Below are 18,889 nucleotides of genomic sequence, written 5' to 3'. Positions count from 1 at the left end.
ATGAGAAGATTTCAAAATATTTGGATCTTACATTATAGAGCACAGCTGTCCAACCCTCCATAGTGATGCACTGGAAGACGGTGAGGACAGCAAACAGAATGTTGTCAAACTGCGTGATGCCATCGTTGGGACCAATCCACGTGTCATTACAGTCGTATTTTTCCGGACACTTTCTCACGCCACATGCAAACGCCAGCTCCGACGAATCCACCGTCTCATTGTCTGGAAAACCCGAAAATCATGGAAAAATCTGAGTCAGTAGTTAGTGAGATGTACATTTTAAGGGTCCTATATTATGCAAAATTGACTCTTAGTTAGAATGTTGTTACCTCATCAGAAACATATCAGGAGTTGTGTTTTGTTTCATTCACACATGTTTGGGTAATCCTGCATTATTAGTCTGTCTACATGTCTAAAGCGCAAAATGTTCTGGTCCACCTTGTGATGTCACGAAGCGGTAGGTTTCAAGTTACCAGCCACCTTTCACCTTTTGCTTAGCAGACATACAAAATTCCAGGGGGGAAATGATCCAAATGATTCTAGGGAAGGTGTGTGGACTTTAAAAACACAGTAGAGTGCTTCCTGTATAACCACATGACATCACATTCAAGATGAAACAGAGTGTTTTCTGTTTGCGAGAAGAACTACGCCTAAATAGGCAGAGTTTGCGTGTTAAACATGTGTGAATGAAACAAAACACAACTTGAGGTATGTTTGTGACGAGGAAACATTATAACATAGATCAGAAAATAGTGTACTATGGGCCCTTTCATTTTTTCTTGGAGTAGTGTCTGGGACTGACAGTAAATGCTGTGGTGTGTCCTCTGATTATAGAGTCCATGTGGAATAATTAAGCAGGAGATAATACAGTCCACAACATCTCTAATAATACCCCTAAGCTGCTATTGTGATCTATCAAACTGCCACTCTTTGTTCTGCTTATTTGCTTTCACTCCAAGAAATACACAGTTAGAAATTCAGATAATTGGAAGGATAAAAAATATTACAGTGCTTTGTGGAGATGCTGAGGCTATTAAAGAGCTCATATTACATTATTTTCTGATCTGTGTTATAATGTTGTTTCCTCATCAAAAACATACCAGTTGTGTTTTGTTTCATTCACAAATGTTTATCACATGAATCCTGCATACTTAGGCTGAGTTATTTCTCAAAAATAACCTTGTAATGCCATGTGGTAATACAGGAAGTGATCCACTGTGTTTTTAAACTCCACTGGATGATTTCAGCCTTGAATTGCCCAGACTAGACTACCTTTTAACAAAAGGTAAAACTGTTAACTGGAAACAACTATTTAACATCACAAGGTGGAACAGAGCATTTTGATCTTTGGAGATGAGACAAGCTAATTATGAAGGATTACTCAAAAATGTGTGAATAACTGTATTACCATATGACATAACAAGGTGGAACCGAGTGAAGAACACAGCTTAAATATGCAGGATTTGTGTGATAAATATGTGTGAATGAAACAAAACACAACTCCAGGTATGTTTGTGATGAGGAACCAACATTATAACATAGATAAGACAATAGCTTAAAGGGACAGACCGGCATTTTGGACATAGGACCTCATTTCCTAGTTAGGAAGAGTGTTGGAGACGTGTTGAGACACTTTTAAAAAATTCCATCCCGTCCTTGTATTTGCAGAGGTTGCTGGTGCTAGGCTAGTGCATGTCAATGGGCATTGTTAACCTGCCACTAAAAACAGTCTTACCCACTCCACAAAGCACTCGAAGCAAATCTATTATTACACCAGACTGTTGATGTAAATGTCTGTGTTGATAGAAAAATGTTTGAAATAAAACTAACCTTGCATCACATGAATTGTCACATGTTGAGGGACTATTTTCTCATATATCAGTCCACCACTGCCAAGCTTTCTATCAGGAAGTAAAACTCGCTGCTGTCGCTCAAACATAAATCCTTCAAATGCAAGGCTGGTTTTATTTCTAAAATTACTCTGTCGACACAGACATTTACATCAACAGTCTGGCATTATAATTGTTTTGCCTCAGGTGCTTTGTGATTTGTGTTTTTTAGTGGCAGGCAAACTATCCTAGCACCAGCAACCTCTGCAAATACAAGGACTGGATGGAATATTTAAAAAAGTGTCTCCGAACATCTCCAGTACTCTGGCTCACTAGGAAATGAGGTCCTATGTCCAAAATTCTGAACTGTCCCTTTAATATGGGACATTTAAAAAAGGATAGCAACAATAACAACAAACTGTTTTTTTTTCTAATGGTTGCCTGCTCCTCCAGCAGTTGATCCTATTTCATAAAAGCTAAAACAATGTAAAAGCAATAACATTAAAGCCTTCTTAAAACAGACAATTTCATCAGTAAAATAACAATATTACGCAAGACTGGTTAAACATACAAACTCCCACTCTATTTGGACCCGCTCCAAAGTTTGACCAGCGCTACAATATTTTCCTTACACACCGCTGAGAAAGCAATTATCATCTCTGCTTGTCTTTTATAATTTGGCTGAGTTTGTTGTTCTGTTGTACCCAGAATATCGAAGGATGCCAGGCAGGTGTGGTGGAGCTTCCCGCTATAAAACTCCAGGCCGATGATGGCGAACATGAGAATGGCGAAGAAGAGGAGGAGCCCGATCTGGAGCAGGGGGACCATGGCCTTCATTATGGACTTCAGCACAATCTGTAGACCTACGGACAAGCACAATAAAACATCAGAGACTGTGTTTGCATTAGTGTTGTCATGATACTAAAATTTCAAACTCAATTTCACTATTAAAGGTGCACTATGTAACTTTTTGGTTGGGGGTTCGTGACTTGCTTTTTTCTATGGATATGTCACTGCACTGCCTGAAATGTTCCACAGTAGGACAATACACAGATCTACCTTACATTTATTACATTACATGTGGTTTTATAGCGCAAAATTACCTAGAAAAACAGGCATTCTGACTGTGAGCAGTGTCACCTCTCCACAGATCTGACCTGTAACTTGGTCTGGTTTGGTCTCTATGATGATAGAAATGTTTGATACCATACTGTGGAACATTCCAGACAAAGCAATAACACTGTTGTCTTTGCGGACCCTCCAACAGAAAAGATACTACAGGTAATTAAGTAATATTTAAGAAATAGACTCAGCACTCATTACAGAGTCAACATTAAATCATAGAACTTTCTTTTATATTACTATGCAATCTTATGTCTGTGTAATCCCTCAGTTGTCCAGGTAGGTTCCATTGCGTTCCATGGGTGTATATTAAGGATGTAACAATAACCAAAATATCATATCGTGGACCATCACAATGTATCGAATTACAAGCCTCTTTGCTTAAATTAAGAGTAATGGTGCAGCAATAGCTAAAAATAGACAGAGGGAACTACAAAGACCATGATCCTTTGCTCCATTTCAGTACTGATTACAAGAACAGTTCTTTTAAGTCTTAGTTCTTTGGATTAAGTCTTGTCAAAGCATTTTAAGAGGAAAAAGTAGCATATTAGCCTCCACAAAATATCGCAATAAATATCGTACTGTGGGATGTATATCATTAAAATATCGTACCAAGAGATTTGGATATTGTTACAGCCCTAATCGTGAGCCTCCCACCATTTTGTGAACTTTCCCATGATATTGCAATAAATATCATACCGTGAGGCTCATACCGTGACGATATTGTATCGTGAGACTTGGATATTGTTACACCCCAGTGTATACTGGTCTATGTGCTCTTATACTGTGGTGCATGCTGTCAGCCCCTCCCATGAATAACCGCAGATTGTGCTAGCGAGCTGTAGATTTTATTTTTTTTTTCCACTTTTGCCAAAATGAGTCACACATGTATCATCGATTAAGAAAACCAAACTGGAGAATGAAGAAAGTACAGAGCAGTGGGAGTGTATTGGTGGCGATGAAAACGGGGGTAGATCGAATCAATGAAGTCTTGAATACAGGAGAATGAAGACTACTCAAACATGAATGAATCACTCTACATACAACTTTGAGTAATTACATGGAAAGGGAAAACAATTACAACATGGTTAAAAGCTTTGAAAAGTCGATTTTGGCATAATTGGTCTCCTTTAAGGATGTTTTCATGAGTTAAGGGTAGCCTAATAACTGTAACATGGGCTCCTGCTGGATAAAAGTAATATACCGGTACTCTAAGTGGACTAAGGGAGTGTGACATCACCAATAGTGGCTCCAGTCAAAAGAAGCTCACTGAAGCTGCAGGTTTAGGAGCAAATTTGGAGCTAAGTTCCATATTAGAAATAGGAATGTATTTACAAAATTTTGCAAAAACACAAGGATCATGTAGAGTGGGTTAAAATGAAAATTTTAAGACCAGATGAGTAGATGGAGTTGGAAGTGCTGAATTTAACACTTCCTATTTGGAATTTGGAACATAGCGGGTTAACTATGTCCATTTATATACAGACTATGATAAAAATAAAGAAAAAAACACTAATAAGATGCTATTAAGTGTAATAAGCAAAGGACACAATCATAAAAAGGTTTACTTAAGGTTTATTGCAAACTTGTACCCAAAGTGTGGAGCTTATTCTGCTTTCTAACTGAATAATTATCTTGAGAATACACATTAAAATCATAATAACGTTGCATCAATTTATGCTTTTGTAATTGTAATGAAACTTTCTAATATAAAAATACATAAGAACAATTCTATATTACTTTAAAATTCTGTTCTGACTTACTTGGGATCCCAGAGACGAGCTTCAGTGGCCGGAGCACTCTGACAGCACGTAGGGTCCTCAGATCCACTGGGATGTTCATATGGGCCCCAGCTGTCGCCAAGATCCTAGAAAAACAAATGTGTGATAGTAGAGTAGACTAGTGTAGTTACGATTAAAAAAATGATGTGATTTCGATACTAAGGAATAGCCTTAATACTTTATGATTTTGATACCACGATAATGAAGACTGCTCTTTAGACAATAGAAAGTGATTTTCAAAATTAAATTGTAGTACTATTGTTTATATTACCATCTGGTCTTAAATCCATGACCAGATGGATCATCATCATCGAGGTGAATTCCTTAGTGGTCCATGGGTGTTTATGTGCTCTTATACTTGTTCTGGTACAGCTCAAGATCATTCATTTCTTTTCTGTGGATGTGATTTTTTAGTATCTACAGTATAGCTGGTCAAATGAGTTTAAAATGTTTTATTCTATACTTTTGACAACCCTAGATTAGACTGTATTTTTTGCATTGTTGTTGAAGTCCTAAATGGGGACAATAAGTAGTATCTAGGTTAAATCAATTAGGAGATATGAGACCTAGTGGATTTCATGGCTAAATTCGGCACAAAGATGCAGATGGATGCTTCTGTCAATACAGGATAAAAATAGAAAAAAAGCAAAAAGGGCAAAAACAAATGCCACTCCAAGGGCGGCCTTCAGGATAAATAAAACACTTGTAATGTGACAGGGTGCACACTGGGAATGCACAGACACATATAGTGCCCACACAAACAGAGATGTCCCACTACCTACGCAGGCACTGAAAAAGGATCGCACAAGAGGCACCGACCTGCCCGCACACATCTGCAGTCTTATAAACAATAGAGAATAGGGTTGTCAAAAGCATCGAAAAGCATGGAAGATAATAATCGATACAAAAACTAGTAGCAAAACAAAAAGTCATATTGACAGGACAGAAATAAACCTTTCCTGAATAGCTTTAGAATGATCTTGAGCTGTATCAAAACAAGTATAAGAGTACATAGACTAGTATACGCCCATGGACCACAATGGACCCTACCTGGACCACTGAGGGATTACACAGATATAAGGCCACATGGTAATATGAACAAAAGTATTATGATTTAATGCTGAAAATGACATTCTAATGTCTAAAGAAAATTATCAATGTGGCATCAGAAACTGTATTTTTTCCAATACAACGTGCGTGTGCCTGATCCACCTGTCAATCGCGCCTATTTGAAAAACAGTGACTTGATTCACATCTTCGTTAAATATTGAAGAAGTGTGTATTCTGGATCCAATGCAAATATACTGAAGTAATGTTGGAAATTGCTGTCTTGTCAATACGAGGTAAAAATAGATAGATTGTTGTCATATTACTAAGCCCTACACCTGAGTGATTCTTATTGTGGTCACTTTGTGTGCGCGCATGTGTAGGTGTGTACGTGTGTGTGTGTGTGTGTGTGTGTGTACGCGTAGGTGTGTGTGTGTGAGGGGGAGGTAGGCGCGTGTGGTGAGGAGGGGGTGGAAGCACATGGCAGTGATGAAGAGGATGCCCACGCACTCACACACTCTCTCTCCTGCTCAGTGACACCAGCACACAGACAACTCCAGTCCATATTGAAGTGTTGTCAAGCCACCATATGTCCACAGTCATCCGGCCGACTGCAGAAGTTTAGAGACAAGGCCAGCCAAGACAAAGACACTCAAATTGATACTGTGAAGTTAACTGAAAGCACTACTCTGTTAGAAGCTCTGTCACTTAAATTAGACTTTTATCTGAGTTTTATTTTAACACAATGTGACCAGAAAGTGCTTACTTAGTTGAAACTACACTAAGGTGAGCTGAATTGTGCTGTTAATGAACGCTTGTATTGATCACAGACTCCTGAATGTGCCGTGTAAATCCATTTTGTATTTTTTCTCGAGTTTTCAGACAATCTTGAAACTTTTTCAACAGTGTTTGCGTATGTGTGTATTTTGTCACCATGGCAAATATTCCATCATTTAAGATACATGTAGAACACCCCAAGCGCGATGTCACTGCAAAGTATCAATTCAAACCTTGCTCACACATACGTCAACCATAATGTTCTAATTCCCCCCTTATATCTCCACTTACTTTCAAATGCTAACAACTACAGCTTCACCATTCCCACTATATGCAAGCGCCATATACTGTATATATAGAATAACCCACCTCAAATGATCCAGATGACTCTAGTGAAGGTGTATGAAGTTTAAAAACACAGTGCTACATTTCCTGTATTACCACATAACATCATAAGTAGGAAGTGTTTTTAGTTTGAGAGATGATCTCAACCTAAATATGCAGGATTTGTGTGTTAAACTTGTGTGAATGGAACAAAAAACAACTCCAGGTATGTTTTTGATGAAGAAACATTATAACATAGATCAGAAAATAGCGTAATATGAGTCCTTTAAAGGTGCAGAGTGTAACTTGTCCATTTGCGGCTCGGTCATCTGCTTGTCTCCATGGAGATGTGCCTAGAATGTTCCACAGTATGGCCAAATTACAGGTTAGATTTTTGGAGAGGTGACCTCACTCACAGTTAGAAGGGATATTTTTTAAAGATATTTTTGAGCAAAAAATAACTAACCTGATTCATCAGCTGATTTTACTTCATTTCATTTCATACAAACTGTCTGACCTCGCAGTGTTTGGATTCATTCGCTTGACGATAGGTGGGTACTTTTTATCATTTAACCAATTGCTGCTATTTGGTACTCACATATGTAATGCGCCGCTTACTGGTATATTAAGCTTTTTCCAAATTCCGTAGGAAGAAGGGCAATAACGTTTTTACCCTTGATAAAATTCACCGAACATTCTCTTTATTCCGGCTTTAAATCCTCGATCTTGGGAATCGTTGACAACACTGAATATACGGCTCTTCGATGATTGGCTGGTGCCTGAACCTGACCTGGCTGTGGAGTGGCACTAGGTTGGTGGCTAAAAAATAAATGTGGTTGAATTGCTTGCTTGTGCTGTGACAATTTAAAAAAGCTTTAACATCTTTTTTCCCTTTTCAGGAAAGTTATAGTTTCCGGGGGAGGGGTCCACCACCTGCTTGTCTTTGTGATAATGTTATTGCTTTGTCTGGAATATTCCTTAGTACACTATTAAACGTATTCATTCAATTAATGTACTTTTTATTGCTCAAAAATACCTTGAAATACATACATTCTTACTGTGAGTCTCCATAGATCTGACCTGTAACTTACCTTGGTGGCATCACATACTTGTGTTTATGGAAATGGCCAAGTTTAATACCATTTTATTCAGTTTTATTTTAACCCAATCTGACCAGAAAGAACACACTGTATATATAGATCAACCCACATGTTTAGCGTCGCTGGTAGATTCTTTAACAGCCGAAGTAAAGACCAGTTTCTCGCAGTGTTCAAACCGTCAGGAGAGGAGAGGCTGAATTCATTACATGCACAGAACGCTAGCCTCTCCCACACACCTACACCTACACTCAGACATCACCAAAAACCCACAGTAATCATCGTGTTGCTAACCAGTGGAAAAACACATCTCCATATGGCTCTGCTGCTCAAACAACATCAACAAATTAATAGCTTTGAATGGGACGACAAAGGCATCAAGTACGCGCCAAATGATGACACTGGACGGCTGGTGTGGGAATAGACACAGGCATTTATGCAGCATGAGAGAGTATGAGGAGGAGGTGGGCTGTGTTTGAGTGGCTGTTTGGTACAATTCAATTATGAGTTAAAATTTGTTAGGTTTACTTAAAGGTGCACTAGGTAGCTTTTTGTTTGGGTGTCCGTCACCTGCTTGTTTCTATGGATATGCCTGGAATGTTTCACAGTATGACATTAAACAGGTTTACCTTATATTTCTTCAATTACAGGTAGTTTTACAGCTCAAAAAACAGGTATTCTGACAGTGAGCGGGGTCACTTTTCCACAGATCTGACATGTAATTTGGTCTGGTTTGGTCTCCATGAATATCGAAGGTTTAATACCATACTGTGAAACATTCCAGGCAAAGTACTAACATTTTCATAGAGAAAAGCATTTGACAAACCCTCCACCAGAAAAGTTAGTATAAGAAGTTCTGATGGTTCTCTAATTTTGACTTCATTTGATAATACCTGTTGAAAATATATAGTTTTAAACAAATCAAGTAAGTAATTTGCAAAGAAAAGTTGAAAAATGGGTGAAAAATTACTGGAAGAAGAGATTTTAGAGACCTAAAAAAACACACACACAAAAAATAGGAAAAGATGGAAAAAGTACATTTTGTAATAAATGTTTGTATTAAATATAATAATAATGATCTTAAGTGTGTTTCAATAAAATTAAGTCAAACCTATCATAGGCACTTATGGTTAATTTCTTAAAAGGTGTGCTTAGTGTCAGCCACCTACCTATCGCCATGGAGATCTTAGTTTTTACTTGAATGTTCTAAAGTATGGTATTAAACTAATGTATCTATATGGGGATAAGGAGAATCCACCATGGCAAGTTTACAGGCCAAGTCTATGGAGAGACGAGCCCGCTCACAGTAATAGTGCATGTTTTACAATGTATTATCTTATCAATAAAAATATCTGTAATTGAATACACACCAGCTAACTATCATGCATTATTTTTGTATAACCATACAGGTAGTTCTGGCAACAGTTAATCACTGCTCTATATCATTACACTCTCAGCATCACAATAACAATGGGTAAACAAGTGAACTACTGTTAGGAAGGACTAGCTTCAACTAAAACAGATAAAACTAATGCTTTGAACAACCAAGGACAGCCAAACGGTTGTCAGATTTAAAAGTGAACTATTTTCAGTTGGTGTGACTATCGCACAAGCAGATTAAACAACTCAAAGCCTTTTATTACACAGTTTTAACACAAACAGTGGAGTAACACCACTTGTGAAACATTCAAGGTATAGAAGTCAAATCTGAAAAGTTACATAATCTACCTTTGAATATGTTAATGCGTTATTCCATTTCATAATTTTAGTTTTTAGATCTCTGTCTGGGTTCTTTTGGTGAACAATGTGTTGCATCCTACTCAGGTATGTGGAGGTTTGCCTTATGCATGAGTCAAATGAGACATTTTATTCATTCAGTCTGCACATTACACAACCACTCATTTACATTGTTTAATAAATGCATGCACAAGTGGAAATATATAAGCAAATGGACTGATGCAATTGGAAATAAAGCATCTCTGAGTCAATTTTAGCTAAAAGGTTTTAATTAGCCGAGACTAATTGAAGCTGATGTGTTGTGATGAGGAGTTGTGGCAGAAAGGGCAAGTTGTGTAAAACTATAACACTATTAGATTAAAGTGGTTTTCTGTGGTGAAAAGTACAATGATTTTGACAATGACAATATTCATGTCATATTACTTCAATATATCCAACTCGTACTATAACATGTACTCCTTTTGGGTTTCCATCCACCTACTTTTTATCTATTATGCTCTTTTATTGTTTTGTTATATAAGTGCAAAATAAATAAATAAAAATATAAAAAATATACATATTTTAATATAATATTAAAACATTTCAGTGGAAATGGTCAAATAAGAATCAGGTTTGTGGAAAGGCAAGCCTGCTCACAGAATGGACGCATGGTTTTCAGTGCAATAAACATAACCAAAAATCTGTCATTCTATTTCTTGACTAAATAATTCCATACTGTGGCTTTATATTGGTTTAATATTAATCTAACTGATAATGTGAGACAGTATAATGACACAATCCCAATATATATTCATTAATTTTTAAATTAATCATTGCTTTATATAGTGCCTTTCAATACACCCAAGGACTGAAGGAAGCGAGGCTGCCAATCTGTGCCATCGCTCCCCTCCGACCACCACCAACACTCCATTTTCTTACTAGTCAATGTGGGTGGAGTGTCTTGCCTAAGGACACAACAATAGTTTTTACCCCTGGTGCCCCACTGTGGCACTTGGAATTCCCAGCGGTCTCCCATCCAAGTACTAACCAGACCTGGCCCTGCTTAGCCTCTGAGATCTGATGAGATCTGGTTTTGACAAGCTGGTATGGCCATGTCATTCTGTAACCATACCACCGTAGAGCCCTATAGAGCCCTATCCACAGAGGAGACCAGTCCTTTGTGCATATGTGAAACAACCAAACTTCAAACAAAAGTGTTTTGGCCTGGCAGATCCAAGTGCGACTCTTCTCCCTCTGCTGAGTCTGTCTTTGTGCCAGATGGATAATGAGTCACTCCCAGTCTCCACCTACTGCTATTATTCATCCTGCCTAAAGAGCAACTGCTTTAGAAGTGTCAAACGCTGGCTGACGGACAGTGCACTCTGAATGAGGGACAGTAGACTGATGAGGGAGTGTGCATAGGGCTGTAGTCCTTGGTTGACTAAAGACTTGTCCTGCCAATTGTTTACTTGATTAAAAAGGTTGCCTGACCAGCCATTCCCTTCTACATTCTGTTCAAATCCAGAAGGGACTAGAAACAGACCATAGAGTGTGAAATCCATCCACATTTTAATGATCCAAACACAGCCGCTAATCTGTAGCATGTGTCCCTCAAATGTGGAAGACATCTCCTCTCAAAAAGTCTTGTGATATTCAGAACAAAAAATATAATTTATTTTGCCTGAAATAAGTAATAGTTTGGCGCTTTAATTGTTGATTCTGGAAAAATATCTGCACTGTTTCTTAGTCCTTTATGTAGAATTTTCTCCTTTTTACATGTAAACAGCTGTGCTTGTTTTTGAATCATATGGACCATACATCTCTCTGATTGGTTAATCCACCTGTCAGTCACATCCTCTGAAATCAGGGAGGCAGGATACAGTTCCAGATCCACTTATTTTTGTAAAGTTTTGTCAAAGTGTTTGTTTCTGGCAGCCAGGTAATAAAAAGGAGCATGGCAAAAGTTCTCAAAACTTTTCAATATTTAAAGGTTCACTGTGTAACTTTTATGGTGGAGGGTCTATCATCTGCATCTCCATGATGTTACTGCTTTGTCTGGAATGTTCCATTAAAGTATTACATGTATCCATCTTGCATTTACTGCATAACAAGGGTTTTTTATTGTCCTAAAATGTAGCTTTCTTACTATGAGTGGGCTTACCTCTCCACAGATCTGACATGCAACTAAATGTGATGCTATACTGTGGAACATTCCAGGCAACATCGCCATGGAGAGAAGCAGGTGACGGACCCTCCACCAGAAAAGTTACACAGGGCACCTTTAAGATCTGTCCGTATATCTGATCCAAATTGCACCCACAAGACTATAGCTGTACAGGAGGCCATGCAAAACAACTATGTATGCAGAAAAAAGCTAATTAAACTCCCAAATCACTCAAATCTTCCACTTTCTCACTCCATACCCTTTCTTTTCTGCTGTTGTCCCATATAAATCCTTATAAATCTAAATAAAATTATTACTTGACCAAGACACCTTCAGCCAATTAATTGAATAAATGACTACAGCTCTAGTGCACTTCCTTCACACACTAATATACATACACACACACACACACACACTAGTTTCTTCTTCTTTGTTTACTGTCCCTGAACTTGAACTTCCCACTGTATGGTATTAATGTTATGGAGACACGCACGGCGCACTACCAGGCCAAGTTACAGGTCAGACCAGTGGAGAGTTAAATCATTTCATATAAATCTAGGTCAAACTCTCACAATCGAAATTTGAATAGGCGCAATTATCAAATCTCAAAGGTTGCAAATTTTGAAGTACCATAATTTACTCCAGTAACACCAACATTTCCTGTTTAAATCTGATTTGCATAAAAACTACTAACCCTGCAGTTTAGATATGTACAAACAATACATATATAGTTTATTCAGCTCTGTTACTCAAGTTAGATTTAATCTGAGCTTTATTTTAAAACAATCTGACCAGAAAGAGCTGGAACTACAACAGGTGAGATGATATGTGCGCTTAAACAAGTCTCTCACATGTAAAATTACAGTCACAAAGCAGCTAGAAGTTTAGTTCAGTTAGTCACTTTCACCTTTTTGTTGCTGTTGTTTTTGAAAATGTGTTGTTTATTTCTTTTTTTAAAAAACTTTTTTCTTGAGTTTTCACACAATATGAAAACATTTTTGTCTGTTTTTGCTCAAGTTCGCATTGTGTCACCATGGTAACTGTTGAATATTATCACAATCGACACATGAAAAAAAAAACAACGCTGGATATGTGAACTTTGAACACAATCCAATTACAAAAACATAAACCTCAAATCAAATATCAGTGCTTGTCAGAAAAATTCTAATCACATGTTTTTACCAAACCATTCGCCACTACTTGAAATCTGTCACAGGATCTTCACATACGTATTCATGTGCAGTCATTAGGGAGACTTGAGCTGCTAATCAAAGCACCAGACCCACCACCTTCGTACACTCACTATATGCGCCGCAGGACACAATTCCCCATTTTTGGAATCTCTTAGAATTAATTTGGTTTGCGGTCCGTTTTGCCATGCACTCCTCACTCAGATTAGGGATTTTAATTGAACGCCACGTCCCGGTAGATTCAATGGTTGCAAATCATTAATACGAAGTGGAATAAATGCCGGCGGCCTTGGCCCAGTGGCCTCGATTGGATTCCCACTCGTCCTCTGTGACACATGTAGGTTTTCTTTTAAGTCTGACTTACTTGCACCACTACTATACTGCACGGGGGTGAGAGAGGGGGGGGGGGGCATCTGTGCAACCATCAAAATGTGTCAGATCGGAGGCAAGAAACCAGGTCGGCTGTTACCAAATCCAGCTGTGGTTTAGATTGATGTTGTACAGCAGACACTGATGAGAATACTTTGAAAATGTATTTACACTGCAAAAAGCAATATCTAGGTAAGTTCTATTAAAATGACTTAAAGGTGCACTGTGTAACTTTTGTTTCTATGGATATATCATTGTTCTGCCTGGAATTTTCCACAGTGTGACATTAAACAGTTCTATTTTACATTTCTTTTTATTACAACTAGTTTTACATAGAAATTTAAAATACAGTCATCCCTTGCTATATCGTTCACTTTTGCGGTCTCGCTGTTTCATGCATTTTTTTTTTTAAGAAGGATGCAAAAAGGGTTAACTGTCCTGTCTGAGAAAAGTGTCAAAAGTCTGTGGTGAGGGGTTTTACAGCCTTAAAACAGATATAATACTTGTAAAATATAAAGTTGACTACTTTGCGGATTTCACGTATTGTGGGTTATTTTTAGAACGCGATAAACGAGGGACCACTGTACCTAGACAAACAGGCATTCTAACTGTGAGCGGATTGCCTCTCCATAGATCTGACCTGTACCTTGGTCTTGTTTGGTCTCAATGAAGATAGAAAGGATACCATCCTGTGAAACATTCCAGACAAAGCAAAAGCATCTCCATGAAGAAGAGCATTTGATGAATCCTCCACTTGACATGTTACACAATGCACCTTTAAATGACCTTACAAAAGATGCGTGAGTTTTCAAGTGTTCATCCAAAGTTCTGACTCCACATTTGTACTGCAAAACAGAGAACAGTTGTACAAGCCAAGGGAAAATATTTGTGAATGCATTTGGGGCATGTGAACAGCAGCTCTGAGTCTAAGATAGTTAGTCACTGAGCAGCACTCACATCGTCTGAATGTGATGTGAGGATGTTATGCACAAACTGGTGACTGTCCAATGTGGAACAAAACTACACTGTTATAGTGCAGTGTTGTCACAATACTACAGTTTCAAACTCCATGTGGGAATAGACGTGATACTCACTGATTCTAATACCACAATAATCATTAAAAGTGCATTGTGTAAATTTTATGTTATTGCTTTGTCTGGAATGTTTCACAGTATCGTATTGAACCTTTCTATCATTATGGAGACCAAACCAAACCAAGTTACAGGTCAGATCTGTGGAAAGGCGACCCCACTCACAGTCAGAATGCCAGTTTTTCTAAGTAATTTTGAGTGGAACATTCTAGGCAGAGCAATGACACATCCATAGAAACAGTCAGTTACATAGTGTACCTTTAAAAAGACTCTTTCTTTAGATAATAGAAAGCAATTTTAAACAATAAATAATAGTACTTTTTAAATATTACCATGTAGTTGTATATCTGTGTAATCCCTTAATAGTCCAGGTAGGTTCCATAGTGGTCCATGGGTGTATTCTAATCTATGTGCTCTTATACTTGTTCTGATACAGCTCAAGATCATTCTAAACCTACTCAGGAAAGGTTCATTTCTGTCCTGTGAATGTGATTTTTTTAAGTATTGATACTTGCTCAAATGAGTATATAGTTTAATATTGAAGTAGTGATTTTTGACAACCCTAGTCCAGTGTGGAACAAAACTTCACTGTTGTCTGAACTTTGCCCCAGCTTCTACTCACACAATCAGTAGCTTTGATCAGAGACCAGTGAAAGTGTTACAAGTTTTAGCCAATTTGAGCAGTGCTATTTTTGGTTCAGTTTCAGAACTAAATTGTTTTAGTTGGTGCCAGTTCACAAAGGGAAAATCTCAAAGACTGCTCTGGGGGATTACTTGGCAAACGTGCATTGAAAGCCTACAAAAACATCCTAGGATAATTATGTCTTTATTATAATTTACATATGTTTATGGGTTTATTTGCATTAGAAAGAATGTGAGTCACAATGTGGTGTTATAGACACCTGTTGGGAGGGTAAGTGCTTTCCTTTTGACACATTTCTGTTTTAAATACAAACCCCAAGCCAAATATAGACCTGTACAAACTACAATGTGAACGCTATAAGCTCCCCCTAATCAACATGCACAAAAAAGGACTTGTAATAAGCATCCTCAAAGCGTGGTACAGTATAGTATAAGCAAGAGTCAGCCAGATGCATATTGGACTATGTTCTTGTCTATGTTATAATGTATTCTCATCAAAAACATACCTGGAGTTGTGTTTTGTTTCATTCATACATGTATAACACACAAATCCTGCATATTTAGAGTTCTTCACTCCTCCTTGTGATGTAATGTGGCAATACAGGAAGTGCTCCACTGTGCGTGTTTTTCCATACATCTTTACTAGAATCATTTGGATGATTTCCACATTCAAACAGCCCTCAGAGTGGAGTGTTTTAAATCTCATTTTAAGACCCACTTTTACTCTCTGGCTTTTAACACGGCGTAAGTTGTGTGGTCCTCTGTGTTTTTTATTTATTTTAATGTATTTTTATTGGTTTTATTTATTTATTGCTATTCTATGATTTTGCTCTTATTTTATTTTACTGGTTTTATTATTTTAAGGCTAGTATGATTATTTTAGTAGTTTATTTTATTATTTTATTATCGTTATTATTATGTATTTGTGCAGCACTTTGGAAATTGTTTCTTTGTGAAATGTGCTATAGAAATAAAGTGGATTGGATTGGATTTCAGCCCTGGAATTGTCAATCTGTACGAAACAAAAGCTAAGTAACTGCTTGAAAACTATCACTACATGACATCACAAGGTTGAAAAGAGCATTTTGAGCATTAAAGATGTACATAGACTAATAATAAAGGATTACTCAAACAAGTGTGAACAACGCCAGGTATGTTTTTTGCGGAGGTAACAACATTCTAATATGGCTTAAAAAGGGCCTCAGGTAATAGCAGCAGTCATGGCAACTTGAATGAATACTGTCATATAATGTATACAGTATTTGTTTACCCGCACACAAACAACCTATAGTTTTGGATATTGAACATAACTCATCGCACAGAGCTCACCAGATTCAGAAACCTCTTAGGTCACCAAAACATTACAATATACACAGTTACAATATACCTGTTGACAGACTGACTCTCAGTGAGCACAGATACCTAGCGACAAAGCTCCCAATAATCACAGTCCTCAGAGCCCACACCTGTTCTGAATTCATTTGTATTCTTCTCTGTGTTCTGTGCAAATGTGTCCACCAACCACAGCTGCTCAGTGTTTAGTCCAGCCCTTTTATGTAACAGGCAGCTCCAGTAAGAGAAAAAGAAACATGTGGGAGTCAGCTGGAGATGAGATGTCAACGCGCCGACAGCAATCTCATCTCACGCAACACTGTACATTTAACCAACAAGATCCACGTCCGAAAACCGGTCTTTACAAAGAAAGCACAAATTAAATCAGTCATTATGCTTTCCCTTTTTCCCAGCTATTATTTTGCATAACATCTCCGGCAGCAGTGGCGCATTCACGTTCAATTCGCAGAGGTCCTGGGGGCGATTCGAAGCAGGTTTTTAGACACTGCCAATCCACTTATCCACCCACCTATTCCTGACTGCTGCAGAGCCGAGTGCACCATGGAAACACTCATTTATGTGTCCCCGATGATGTATGAAGTATTTAAGATCTCACATTGAAACTGGCTCTGGCGTGTCAACAATAGAGCCCCAGCTATAGGGTCTGCCCTGTTTGGAAATATGTAGGGGTGACGTAAACAGCCGCACGAGCATCAAAACGTAACACAACAATCGGCAGGCAAAATTAATCTCTTGGTTCAACAGCCATAAATGGAAAAGAAAAAAACTAATTGTGAAATCCCTTGCAGAAAATTAAGAAGTTGGGTCAATGATGCTTGTAATACTTGATGCAGGCCAACCATAGAAAGAGATGGAAGACATGGGCTTTGTGGGGTGGAGATGAATGCTGCACTGTGTAACTTCTTTGGCTCCACAAAAGTTCCACAATATGGCATTAATCTCCATAGGGACAAACAGATGACACCACCAGGTCAAGTTATAGGTCAGATTGGAAGAAAGGAGAGCCTGCTCACACTAATAATGGGTGTTTTTCTAGGTATATTTGAGCATTTAAAGGGGGGAATTAAATATATGCAAATAGACAAGTTTAAAGCTGTACTGTGGAACATTCCAGGCTATATCACCATTGTGAAAAGAAAGTGATGGACCCCAGGGAAAAGTTACATAGTGCACCTTTATGTTATTTGATTGATTGTTGCTTGTTATTGTTTATTGATGTTCTCTCTAAAGAAAAACGTCTGCCCTAAAATATATTTAAAGGTGCACTATGTAACTTTTAAACCTTTCTATCTTCATGGAGAGTAAACCAGGCCAAGTTACAGGTCAGATCTGTGGAGAGGCAACCCCGCTCACAGTCAGAATGCCTGTTTTTCTAGGTATTTTTGAGCTATAAAACCACCTGTAATTGAATAGATTTAAGGTAGACATATCCATGCAAACAAGAAGGTGATGGAACCCCAACCAAAAAGTTACACAGTGCACATTTAAACTGATGTGGCTGGCTGTGGTTTTCTAATGGATGGAGCTCAACTGTGTATTTTAACATGGTATAAAAAGCAGGATTTTAAAAACTTGAACACCTGCATTTATACAAAACTAAACAGATGAAAACGAAATTTAAAAACCGTAAACTGACAAATTAAAAACTAGGATCGGTAGTTATCATGGCAACCAGCAGTTACTTACCCACTGAGCACTACGATGAAGTCCATGACGTTCCAGCCGTTCCTCAGATAAGAGCCTTTATGGAACACAAAGCCCAGGGCCACCAGTTTTATCCCAGCCTCGAAGCAGAAGATCCCAATGAAGTATGGCTCTGACTTTTCCTGTTCAAGTCAAACATCCAAACATATTTTTATTGGATTTGCATAATTAACCATAACAAAAATACAAGCTCTTACAAGTCGTTTTGCCATGGGCGTCTTGTCCTCTCCGGGGAGATGCTGCTCCAAGGCCAGGACCACACAGTTGGCGGTGATGGTGGCCAGAATCATGTACTCAAATGGAGTGGAGGCACCAAGTTAAGGAATAATCTTTTTTTTTTTTTGGTTTTGGTTTGTTTGTGTTTAACTGGCAACCAAAACAGTAATTGAAACAGTATCAGTGGCTCTTTAACGGATCCATATTGCACTATTTTCTGATCTGTGTTTGAATGTTATTGCCTCATCACAAATACACCTGGAATTGTGCAAACTGAAAACACTCTGTTCCACCTTGTGATGTCATATGGTAACACAGGAAGTGCTCCATTGTGTTTTTAAGCTCCATACACCCTAGATTTGCCAATTGCTAATGAACTGAAGATAAAAGGTAGCTGTTAACTTGATGCCATCACAAAGTGGAACAGAGCATTTTGAGCTTTGAAGATGTAAGACTAATAATAAAGG

General features: G+C 38.0%; 1 protein-coding gene across 1 annotated transcript in view; it reads right to left on the bottom strand.

Moving 5' to 3' along the window:
- The window catches only part of cacna1eb (calcium channel, voltage-dependent, R type, alpha 1E subunit b), a 73,649-nt gene that overhangs the window by 33,728 nt on the left and 21,032 nt on the right, over positions 1–18,889 (bottom strand). The window contains exons 4-8 of the mRNA XM_055151906.1: positions 18,404–18,509; positions 18,189–18,328; positions 4,715–4,818; positions 2,534–2,692; positions 32–222 (exon numbers count right to left, since the gene is read on the bottom strand). Coding sequence (XP_055007881.1) covers positions 32–222; positions 2,534–2,692; positions 4,715–4,818; positions 18,189–18,328; positions 18,404–18,509 — 700 coding nt within the window. The remainder of the gene's footprint in view (positions 1–31; positions 223–2,533; positions 2,693–4,714; positions 4,819–18,188; positions 18,329–18,403; positions 18,510–18,889) is intronic.

The sequence above is a fragment of the Boleophthalmus pectinirostris genome, unplaced genomic scaffold, assembly GCF_026225935.1.
Source record: "Boleophthalmus pectinirostris isolate CB_2022bp ecotype Guang Dong unplaced genomic scaffold, ASM2622593v1 HiC_scaffold_16, whole genome shotgun sequence".
NCBI lineage: Eukaryota > Metazoa > Chordata > Actinopteri > Gobiiformes > Gobiidae > Boleophthalmus > Boleophthalmus pectinirostris.
This window is presented reverse-complemented; position numbering and strand designations above follow the sequence as displayed.